Source organism: Camelus dromedarius, chromosome 16 (genome assembly GCF_036321535.1).
Source record: "Camelus dromedarius isolate mCamDro1 chromosome 16, mCamDro1.pat, whole genome shotgun sequence".
Taxonomy (NCBI): domain Eukaryota; kingdom Metazoa; phylum Chordata; class Mammalia; order Artiodactyla; family Camelidae; genus Camelus; species Camelus dromedarius.
The window spans coordinates 8,353,533-8,366,183 of NC_087451.1; the positions used below are offsets into that span (position 1 = coordinate 8,353,533).

The following is a 12,651-nucleotide window of genomic DNA, read 5'->3' on the forward strand; positions in this document are numbered from 1 at the left end:
GGTATAGCTCAACTGTAGAGTGCATGCTTGGCAGGCACAAGGTCCTGGGTTCAATCTGCAGTATCTCCAATAAATAAATAAATAAGCCTAATTACCTCCCCCCTCAAAAAAAAAAAAAAGAACTTTGAAGTAAGAATAAAAACATCTTGTCAAGGGAGGATGGGAAGTAGGCTTTGCTTATACAGCTTTTATGAGTCTATTCCAGAAGTATTATTTTAATCTTTGTTCTTTGTAATAATAGCTCAATAAGTATTCTAATTAATTGTCTATAAGCCCTGCATATGTACCAAAGTGTTAAATAAGATGCACTTGGATATAAACCAACATATTGTTACAGAATTTTCAGCCCAAATCTAACATGAATTGTGCCTGTTTATCCTTCACCTAGTTTATTAGTAACATTAAAAAATAAAGACATTAAGTGATATGGTAGAATTTGGGGTGAAAGAAATTGTTTTCTAGAAGATACTACTGGGCTTTCCAAAAACAGTTTTTATTCTTTACAAAATAACAGGAGTTTTAAAAGGCATTAAATTAATAGCAAAAAAAAAAAAAAGTGTTAAAATGCCTAGGAATTAAATAAATAAGAAATGTGTAAAACCTGTATGGAAAACTTGAACAAATGGAAAACTGTACCAACTCCTTTGACAGGAAAACTCAACATCAAAAAGATAAATACTAGTACTTGCTCAATCAATTTGTAAATTTAACATGGTTCTCCAACCTTTAGCTTTTCTTTTAAAACAAGATAAGGAGATTTAGATATTAATGTATAAAAATAAGCCAAAATAGCCGAGGAAACTTGGCTGAATAAGAGCAATGAGGGGGGATTAGTCTTACCAGATATAAAAACGTATTATGAAGCCTCCATCATTAAAATAGAATAGTGTTGCTATGTATAAAAATAGATTTTTAAAAAGTTTCTTCTGTATAGCACAAGGGACAATGTTCAATATCTTGTAATAACCTTTAATGAAAAAGAATATGAAAATGAATATACATATGTATATGCATGACTGAGACATTGTGCAGTACACCAGAAATTGACACATTGCCACTGACTGTACTTCAATTAAATAAAAGAAAAGAATAGTGTTGATACATGAATACATAGACTAACAAATGGGTCAGAATAAAAAGTACAGTGTGGCGGTGGGAAGGTATATAGCTCAGTGGAAGAGTGCATGCCTAGTATGCACAAGGTCCTGTGTTCAATCCCCAGTACCTCCTTTAAAATAAACAAACCTAATTACCTCCCCCACTCCCCAAAAAAGGAAAAAAAAAAAAAAACTACAGTGGTAGACCCAAATACCCACGAGATTTGGTGTATGATAAAGTTTACATTTCAAATCATGGGGAAAGGAGGTTTATTTAATAAATGTGATTGAGAGAACCGAGTGATCTTGGGGGGAATAAATAAAAGAGATCTGTACCTCGTACCATAAACTAAGTGGATTCAAAATGGATCAAAGATTTTAGAATAAAACTGTAAAATTGCTACAAGAAAATATGAAAGTTCTTTGTAACTTTGGAGTGGGGAACAACTTTCATTTGACTTATATCAAAAATCATAAAAGAAAAGATAAATTTAGCCACAAACTTTTTCATAACCAAAAACTCTGTAGCTAAAAACAAAAGGAGGAATATATATTTACAATTCTTAGTGCAAACAGAGGAATAATCTCCCTAGGACTTAATAACTAGAACCTAGACAGAAAAAAGTCAACAATTGAAAAACTGTTAAAAGATTTGAAAACACAGTTCACATAAAATGTTCTGAAAACATTAAAAAAAATGCTCAGCCTCACTCAGACTACACTGATATCATTTTCATCAATAAAACTGTCAAAAATCTAAGTGATGTAGTATATTATGTTGGTGAAACTTAGAGTAACAAACACTATTATTGATGGGATGGTAAATAATACAACCCCAACTAAGGGCAGTTTGGCATTTTCTGTGAAAATAGCAAGTGTACACAAACTCTGATTTTTGTAAATTTATCTTACAGATACATTTGTACATGTGTAATGTGACCTATGCATATAAAGATTCATTATAGCAAAAAAAAAAGGAAGCAACTTACATATCTATCAATAAAGGAGTAAATAAATATGGTCCACCCATAAAATGGAATATCATACAGCTGTGAAAAATGTAAAGAATTAGTATGCTATGTAAAAATACGAAAGGAATTCCAAGTTAATTTAAAAAAAACACAGGTTGCACAGTAGTGCATGTAGAATGCAGGGTTACCACACACACACACACATCAGAGTGACCTGTTCACATCAGAGTCTGTATGACCCAAACCCTTAGGGGTTGTCTAGACCACAGCCTGAACAGCTGGATGCTTTGTGCCTAATTGTAGCTACTTTCCATGTTAAAAGTCAAGGAATCAGAATATTTCTTCATATTTGTTTATTTGTATGTAAAAGAATTAAAAGGAATCACAAGAAACTAAAAGAGTGAGTACCTAAGTGTGTAGAAATGGTGTGGAGGGTAGATAAGATGGATATATATTGTGATTATATATATCCCCATTGGAATGTATTAGCTATTTTTTAAAATTAAAAGATAATAATATTTCATAGGGCATTATGGTAATTTCATCCAGTTAGCATTTACCAACATTTGTCAGGTGTTTTTATCCCTTTACCTTTTATTTTCTCTATTTTTGGTCTAGTAAAAAGAACAAATTTTAGAGAGTAATGTTACGTCTCAGAATATAAATTATTAAGTCTGTTATTCAAACATCAGATGCATGATAGGCAGGTTTTTGTCTGATGAAACTTTTAATTATATGGCATGAAAACTTTTAATGTGATCATCAGAGAGTTATGTATCAAAATAAAGTTCGAAAGTTTTTTGGAATAAATTCATCTCGTAAAACAAGATTTTTTCCCCCAGTGATCCACTCTCTCTGTTTTTGCTGACCTAACCTTTTCCCCCTTATGAGTCACCAAACTAGAAAAAGTATTTTTTCTGAATGGGCATGTTTTTAGGAAAAGAATAGGATGTTTTCTTTCTGAATCATTCATTAACACTTTGAGGTTTCGGGGGTGGGGTGGATGAACCCCTATTGGTTAAGGGCCCTGCTTGCTTGTGCAAAGGAAGGAGTAGGAATCAAGCAAAGGACAGGGAAGGAAAAGGCATTTTTTGATTTTTAAGGATATGACCATGGATACTTTGTTCATTTGGAGGAAAAAAAAAAAACAAACCCTGCTATTTGGATGGATAGGATTAGGCCTATTTCTGCTATTGTAAAAAAGTTCAATCAATAGTATTTTCATAGGAGAGAGACAGCATATCACTCCTGTTAACACTCTCTCATTCTACTTTTTTGGAGAATGACATTTTTCCACATAAATTAATTTCCCAGCATGCTGTACTGGAAAACGCTTGCATTTGAAACCAGGCAGAACTGGATTCAAATTCCACTTTATAACTATTTAGCGTGGTGGCCATGGACAAATCACATAGCTTCTCCATTAACTGATTTTCTTTTACATGAAATGGGTTAATAATACCTGCCTTTGGGGGCTTTTCTGAGCATAAAATTCTCTCCTGGGGTGCCTGGCTCTATTGGTGAGGACTCCTGGGCTAGGCGGCCTTTCCCTACGCCCCCAGCGCCCTGGGCTTACTACTGGCAGAGCACCCGCTGAGACCTGTTTGACTGTCTCTGAGGATAGACTCTTTGCTTTTTATCCTAGCACTTAGGACACTGTCAGGCATGTTAGTTAGGTGAATGGAATAATTTTAAAACCTAAGTTTCATTTTAATATTTTAGAACAGAAAAAAATTTAAATGCCTTATTAAGTATGACATGTATATGGAGTCTCCTGTGGAATTTGACAGTGACACACCCTTTAGATTTTGATATGTTCCATGACCTGGGGACCCCATGCTCAGTTAAATCACAACTAAATGGGGATCTTACTCACTTTGGTAACACTGTGAAGACTGCTCAATTTCTTACATGTCCCTCAGTCCTCACTGCAGCCCTTTGAGCTAAGTGTTACTATTCCTACCTTAATACGAAGAGATGCCAAGAGGTTAGGTATCTTTTCTAAGGCTTTGTGGCCAGCCTATAGCAGTATTGCCATTTTGAACTCAGCTTTTTTTTTTTTTTTAACTTATGTCCAATGCATTTTCCATGATGTTAAATAAAATAAGTATGTTTGATTTTTCTTTTGATTTCATTTTTTCACAATAATAGCAACTATCATTTATCGGCACCACGTATTTCTAATTAGCACAGTGTGTGAGATGTGGTGCCAATAAATGGCGCTTGCTATTATTATTGTTACATCCAAACTTCCTCCTTGAGGCTTGGTAATCTGCTGCATGCATGTATTATTCAAACAGTCTATAATGAACTTATGAAAACTTCTAGGATTGAACTCTCTTTCATGGCTGAATTAGTCTCATGGACCACTGCAGCCACTGTTGACTCTGAGTCATTATTCTGTCAAAGCCCTGGGATTTTAAGCTCTTCCCTCAGTCGCCTCTCTGTTCTCCACAGGGCACTGATCACCTTCCTGCTTCCTGGCCGCTGGAATTTTCCTGCTGGCAGTGGTGTTGTTAGCAGCCTCGCTTCCCTGCCCCCGCTGATCCGTGTGCCCCCACTGCTTCCATTGCTTGTTACCACAGGAGCTGTGAAAGTTGAAGCTGGGTTTTAACACCCAGGCAGGTGAAACAATCCTGTATTAGGCACCCAGAAGGTAGTTGGCTTTTTCTTCAGGGTCCATTCAGTTTATTTACAAAAGAGTCGATGGTTTCTTTCACATACAGTGGTTGGAGAAGAAATGGGTTAATCCCCTTGATTTTAGTTGTCTGCCTCAATTTTTCTCTCCCTAGAACTTTGAGTTTCTGAATCCTCAACCCCTCTGGGATTCTGCAAGATCGATTCCTCCACCACTCCAGCTGTTTTGGAGGGTGAATCGGTTACAGTGTGCTGAGTTAGTGACTTCTCCTTGGCTTCTTAGAGGTGGAGCATGCCACCTCTGTTTACCCTGCTACTCCATACAGATGTTACCAATTTCTGTATGTGTGCTCAAACTTAAAAATGTTCACGAAGCTCTCAGCTTCTTCAGCCCTCTTTTATCAGTTATCACCCTACCATCTACTTTTTGTCTTCCAGAAATTTGTTGAAAATTTTCATCTTAGGGCTCTTCTTCCACTTTTTTCTTCAACATTATGAGTTTATACTGTTTGTAACCCTTTTATATTAGTGGGCGCTTTGGAAGAAAAGTAGATACATGCCAAAGTCAAGCTGCCATGTTTAACTGAAATTTGGATTTTTTTTTTAAAAAATTAACTTTACTAGGGTATAATTGATTTATAACAAACAGCACATATTTATAGTGAGGCAGTTTGGTAAGTTTTGACATGTGTTTCCATTTGTAAAACCAACTACTACCAACTGAACCTGTGAAGAAACAGGCTTGGAGAAGCCTAGAAGCTCAAGTTGGAGTGTGGGTCTGTCTGATGTCCGGGTGCGTGCTGTGGGCCCTGAAGCCTGAGTTTTAGCTGGGAAAGCACTGCTGACCGTCTCTCATTTGTGTGGGGTTAATACACAATCTTTCTGGGTCTGGCCACTCATTTCTTTAGGAAGACGGTTGTTGTGCCAAATGACCCTAATCTCTTTTTCAACTCCAAATTCTGTGCTTCGTTCATTTTTCTTATGCAGAGTTGATAAATCTCTGTTCAAATATAGTTTTTTTTTAATTAAATGAAACTGCACTAGTCTCTGTAATTTTCACAGTGAAGCTGTATGAGATATTAAAATAATATTTTTTTTCTTTTTATAGGAAAGAATTTAAGAAGCTTGTGGAATAATATGGCCAGAGTAATTTAGGATCTGCAGGAAGTCCCTCAAGATAATTGGTGAGACAATAGGAATTTGTTTTCTTTGAGAGTGTATTGTATGATTATTTTGCAGACATTCTGACTATAAACTTCCTAGCCTTGTGCTCACAAGAGATGTTTTCCTTAGTCTTTTATTACTGTGTGGTTTTTAAGCTTACTAATGGTAGAAGCTGTAATAGTGACCTAGAGCTTAATTGTATGCCTCACTTCTGCTAGAAATGCAGATTTTTTTATAGCTATAGATATCCATCATAGAGATACAGTCCTATAGTTCTGTCTAGCTATCTACCGACAGAACTGTCTTTACATTTCTCAGATATTATCAGCAATGCCTAAATTCCATAGCCCAAAATATATAAAATATATCCGTCATCTACAAACAGACACATATTGTTTACATGCCAAGCATATGCAAAATTGAAATCAAATTTGACTGTCCTAAGACATGACAATTTATTTTCTCCTCCAATCCTAGGAAGAGAAGAATTTATAGATCCTTCATCAAGAGCTTCATTTACACAGCTGTTAGATCCAAGACGACAGTGGTGGTGAAAAGCATGAATAAATATACATCTGCTGTAGTATCATCCGGTCTGCTTGAAAAGTAATTGTGAAATTAAATTTAATATGTTTTGAACTATCATAGTTTAAAATATGTAGACTGTTAGTGAGCATTTCGTGAAAAGTTTTATACGGTTAAAACTACCTGTGGTCTAAGATAGTGGTAACGAGAAAGTTTATCAGTAGTTACCTTTCACTATAAATCATTGTATAGGTAAAATTTTGCATTCTCTTCTAGAATTATTTATAGAGATTCCTTTTAAAAATTTGATCTATTCTTTCTCATGATTCTGTGGGCATTTTTTCTGGTCCACACCGGATGATGTAGGCTGGCCTTGTTCCATGTTCCCTCGTCTGGGAAGGCTGGATGGCTGAGGTCTCTGTGGACCTCATCCTCCAGGCAGCCAGCTCAGGCTTTTTGACTTGGTGGCTGAGTGCTTCCCAGCGACAAGCACAAACGTTTTATGAGTCTCTGTCTCCCTCACATTTGTTGATGCATCATTGCCTGAAGCAATTCAGATAACCAAGTCCAAATTCAAGTTCTTGAGGTAGAGACTTTACATTTTAAGGGAAGAAGTAGTGAAGTCACATTCCAACGGGCATGTGGACAGAGATGGGAAGAGCTGGTGGCTGTTTTGCAAAAAGTAACACATATATCAAGGTGTGTTCAGAGAAGTCTTGTTTTCATTCTTGTCCTTCACTCTATGCCCTCATTCCTCCTGAGCATAACCATCTTTATCCCTTGCTCTTTTTCAGTGCTTCTTTTTGCATAAGCAAATACATATACATATAAATATACATGTATGTTATATGTATGTGTGTTGGTATTTATATATGTGTGTGTATATATGTATAAATATAATTACTTTTTTCTCAAAGCTACTATTTATGCTGTATAAAGTTCCACTATACATTAGACAGTCTTCTACTCTTGCTTACATAGTAAACAGCCCATTGGCTCAGTTTTAAAGATCTTCCCTGGAGAAGGGTGTCAGTTCTGTTATACTCAAGGTATCTTTCTCTGACGCCTTCTCCTGGGAGCACTGGAAAGCTCCAGCCTCCCAGGGGCACAAGCCAGGGCCAGCCGTGTGATAGGTAAAGAGCTCCATCCACAGGGCTCCATGCATTGAGGCTGAGCAGCATTACTTTGTGTTTTTATCCAATCACTTAGGGCAAAACCAAGCCCATGAGAAATAAGCATATGACTGAGGCAGGATGTCCCAAAACACCCAGGATCCAGCTCCCAGGCTCCGCTTGCCAGTGCATTCTTAACAAAAAGGTAGCATATTAAAATTATATCTTAGTGATCATTTCATATCAGTTTATAAAGATCTTCCTTGTGCCTTGTTGTAACTGTAGAGTGGTCTGTTCTTAAGGTACCATAATTTATTCAGCCAGTGCCTTATTGATGAGCATTTGAATTGTTTGCAGTTTTTGGTGATTATAAATTATGCCAAATGAATAACCTAGTATACAAGTCATTTTGTATTTTTTGCCAGAGTACCTCTGAGATAGATTCCTAGAAATGGAACTGTTGGATCAGAGGGTGAAGTTAGAGATTACCAAATTCCCTCTTTAGGGGTTATGCTGTTTTGCATTCCCAACAATGTACAAAAGTACCTCTTTCCTATAGTCCTGCCATTTATTGTCAAAGTTTTAAATTAATTTGTATCAGATAGGTGAAGAGCAGTATCTCTGCCTGATTTTAACTTCTAATTCTCTTGTTATGATTACAGTTGAGCAACAGAACTATTTTTAATAGCAAAAAAAAAAAAAGAAAGAAAGTGGTATAAATTCTTAACAATAAGGGAATTTTAAAGTGTAAGGTCCTAGCAAGTAAATATGCTATTGTGTTAATAATAGATACTCATTGGGATTAGAAAAGGAGGGGTCCTTTGCTGAAACCATAATGTATGCTGGAGGTCATGTGTGTCCCCATTGAAGGCAACTCACATTTAGAGGGTTTAAGAGGCTATTGGGGGTACCTTATGGTATAATGAGGACCTCAGTCTCCTCTCTCCTTCATCTCTGCCATCTCTAGGGCTTCACTTCTTTATGTCCATGCAGCTTAATCTCCATCAAGAATGGGCTGCAATCTGTCAGTAGAACATTTTCTGCCTTTTCCCCTAATTAGCTATTGCCCTAGTAACCAGATAGGCCATCCAACCTTAGAGCTGAATTCAATATAATGCAACTCTAAAGGACGTCTTATCTAAAGAGCAAAATATTCAAGAACAGAAGAGTTTTGTAAGTTTTTTTTTTTATCATTTAACTTTTGAATACAAGTTTTTTTTTTTAAAGGTAGAGATGAATTTCTGTGGCAGAAGCTAAGAAAGCTTTTTCTAAAAGCTGTAGTCATATGTAAGATATGAAGTGACTTTTTTGACTGCGGTTTCCATTTTTTAGCATGTTTGAAGACAGCTGGAAGTCCTGTTTTCAACAATGGCTGTAAGATACTGTTGAGGCAGATCTTAGACCACATTTTGCCTCTGGAGTAAGCCAGACTCGCCTTGCATAGCTGTTCTCTAGTTCTGTACCCTTGGGTCACCAAGTTAACCTTCCCGGATTTTGGTTCTTTTAGAAAAATGAGGACACAATACCCAATACATCATAAGTAAGCAGATAACCGTGAGCTTTATTTCAAACTTTGTTCACGTTTTCTTGGACCAGTAAAAGTCTCTGCTCTGACTAGTGTGCAGAAACACAACTAGGGTAGGGAGGATATCCTCTGCAGAATTCTTTTAAACAGTTCCTTCTTTCCTAATGGTATCACTTTTATGTTTGGCAGAAACTACAGCTGGAACAAGTGTTTTGTGCCAGGAAAATACTCTATCTAAATTAAGGAATAAACTGAGTTTTTTTGTTCGTTTGAGATTCAAATGACGATCATATTTATTTTGCTTTAAATGGCCACAAACATGTCTTTAAAAGTCACTTGCCTAATTCATTGAAGTATTTAGTTTTGGAATCCTTCAGTGTAGTCAAAAAATCAGCTAAACGCAGATCTCTTCAGTCACCTTTAATAAATCGTTAAATTTATTTAAATAATATTTTTAAGAGTATTTTTCTTCTACTCCAAAGAAGTAAGCATTATTGCAGTAATTTCTTTTATTGTTTGGTTGTTTTATAGAGAAATTAAAAATATAAGTAGGAATATTCATTTGATTGCTTTTGTAGCTCCATACTTTTTAAAAGATGTAGTTGCTAGTGTGTGCTGAGTATTCTGAGTTGTCAAGATCTAAGCGTTTGATTTAACAAGTAAAGAAAAAGTAGTTTCCCATCTCTAGGCTAACCTGTGCATGCTAATTTACTTTATCTTAGGGACCCTGCCTTTCAGATGATTACAGTCACCAAGGAAACAGGCCTTGGTCTGAAGATCCTAGGAGGAATTAACCGGAATGAAGGTCCCTTGGTATATATCCAGGAAATCATTCCTGGAGGAGACTGTTATAAGGTAAAAATGAAAATAAAAATAACCTTTCATCCAAAAAGACAAAACCACTAGTGACGAAGTTTGTTTTCCTACTTTATCAGTAAATTTTTTGATATTAACTGAATGTCTACTGTGACCATTTCTCAGTGAAAAATACAAAGGGACTGGAAGATCTTTACTATCAAGGAACTTTAACCTAGCAAATGAATAGGAAGTAAATATGAAATAAATATGGAAATAGAAGACTTCAAGCTCTAACTAAAGGTTATATATTTTGAATTATATGCTGTTCAACTTTTATCCTAAGCCTGGTTGAGAGAAATTATATTTGAAGACATGGTAACCATCCACTGCTCAAAGTTAGGGTTAAGTTAGATCACTTAAACTTAAACTACATTCATTTAGCCTCTCCCAAATGTGAAACAGAACAAAACAAACAAACCAAGCAAATAAAATACTTGTTTCTGAATTTGCAGTAATTCTTGTCGCGTTTGTTATGTCACTCACTAGTTGCCCAAATGAGAAATTAGATTTAGAATTACAATTGGAAAATACCTTTTTTAGGAATTAGGAAGCCTTACTCTCCCCTTCACTGTGAGAAATTTATAAATCATGAGTTCCTTTTTGCTCTGGTTGCTAGGAAGCTCAGATCCATACTTGAAGCACAATACCAGCAACTTAGTTAGCAAATTGGTTACTATATTTTCATGCTCATTTATTTCTCTTGAATTTTATTTGGTATTTCTGTTTTACTAATGTGATTTTATACGTCTGTTGTTGAAAATCGCCTCTAGTCCTTTTTGGAGATACAGGGTATAAAGAATTTAATAAAATATTCTGTTAATATCAAGCTGTATAACATGAGAAAGGATCCTCCTATAAAGTTTGTTCATAGTTTTGTTCTTCTTATTCTCGTTGTTTTGGTTGAATACATAGTGCTACCCTTACTCCCCAGCCCCACCCCGAACATCATTTAACAAGCAGTTTAGTTATTCAGTTGGATTTTCTTCCCCCCTGGTAGAAGAAGAATCAGTTTAACCAAATAACTTCCAAAACAATAGACTTAAATTGTTTTGAAATGTTGAGGAGTAAGGTATCTTCCAAATAGACTTACCAATTTGTAAGGATTATACAGTAAGTTTAGGATATTATAATCATACAAATTTTTGGCTATTGAATTTAACTTAACCAAATAAGAGCATACTTAAATGCTAAATGTAAACAAATTCAAACAAAAAAAATGAAATTTTTCTTGTAAGAATTGAGATACCTAGTACTGCTTTGAAACTAAACTAAAACCTTTAGTTTTAAAGGTGAGATATATGTGCATGTGTGTGTATTTATGTGTGTGTATTCAGTATAGCTAAAGTATGTCTTAGATTATACTTGATGTAATGTAATAGATCATGGTACTTAACAAGTGATAAGAGTTTACTTTTCAGACAAGCATCAATTTGTGCTTTTTTATACCCATGAAAAATATTTGTAGTTAAAGTAATAGATTTATAACAGTGGTAGTGGGTGTCTCATCTGCTGTCAGTGATCACAGACTAAGAAATTATACCCATAATATATATTTTCTCTTGTTGAATTTTCTGAGAATTTCATTGTTTGAAAGGATATTAAAAAGCAAAACCATGTAATAGACTTTATTTTATATGTACCACTAGAGGGCAGCACAGAATTATTAATGTTCTCTGACAGGATTGGTCATGTCCAAGAGAAGAAAACTGCCAAAATAGAGAAGAGTAAGTAGGTTTGACATGCTTACATTTATTTTTGTATTCTTCCTCAAGCTGGAGAATGATATACATATTTACTCTGCAAATACAAATTAATGCAATTCTATTTAAAAATATTTTTCTTAATAATATTTACTGTGTTCTAAATACTGTGTTAGGCTTGTTAATAAACTTACAGTCTGCACAAAATTTCTGCATTGTAGGTATATTCCTAGAATAGGAAACTCACAGGCTCGTAGGTTATCCTTATTAAGTTGCTGAACTGAGCAACTGTTAATATTTTTTAATGCATATGCACACTTTCTCTAATTCTATTTTAACATTATATTGTTTCAGAACTAACAATATAGGCAATCTTAAGCTTGTAGATATATTATATTCCATTTATATTTGCAAACTTCATAGATGGGGGTTATTGGAACTCAGAAGGAATCTTCTTTAATTAATCATGGTTAGCTGCCCCTTCTCCCTCCCACCCTCATACACACACAAAAATGTTTTTCCTCCTGGAAAATATGAAATACAATATTGGTTCAGTCATCAAAATGTCATGTTTCTTTGAAAAACATATTCAAGTCCAAATTTGGGGCATCTTGATATGTTTTTCTGGTTCAGGTAGGAAAGAAGATTCTCCCGGCGCTAAGAGCTAGAGATAGCCTATGGATTGAGAACAAATGTATACTAGGTACTGAGTTAAGGAAATATGGGAACTCCAAGGCCCTTTTCATCCCACCACCTAATCACATGTCTGTCTGGAGTCCTCAGTGTTCAATTTTAGAGCTTTTTTTGGCTGGGACACTCCTTTGACCTTCACGCCCACATATCCAATTGCTTGATTTCCACTTGGATCTCTTAAAGGCATTTCAGACTCAACAAGTCTGAGGCAGGACTCGTGGCAGTCACACTACACCCTCATCTGTCCATCTCTTCCCACACAGACCTTCTTCTAGTGTTCCTAGTCTTGGTGAATGACACCTTCCAGTTTCACAAATTCAGAAGACCTAACAGCATCAGCCTTCCTGATCTCCACTGCCATCTCCATCG

The 12,651-nt window shown here is 35.5% G+C and overlaps 1 protein-coding gene across 4 annotated transcripts in view; it reads left to right on the plus strand.

Annotated features, from left to right (window-relative positions):
- STXBP4 (syntaxin binding protein 4) overlaps window positions 1-12,651 on the plus strand; it is a 167,106-nt gene that overhangs the window by 7,283 nt on the left and 147,172 nt on the right. For 2 of the 4 annotated variants that reach the window (XM_064494947.1, XM_010990369.3), the window contains exons 2-4: window positions 5,814-5,889; window positions 6,347-6,475; window positions 9,754-9,886. In XM_064494947.1, coding sequence (XP_064351017.1) covers window positions 6,429-6,475; window positions 9,754-9,886 — 180 coding nt within the window. In that variant the 5' untranslated portion in view covers window positions 5,814-5,889; window positions 6,347-6,428. Of the gene's footprint in view, window positions 1-5,813; window positions 5,890-6,346; window positions 6,476-9,753; window positions 9,887-12,651 lie in introns of those variants that run through there. The other 2 variants (XM_064494946.1, XM_064494948.1) reach the window with 2 other exon arrangements.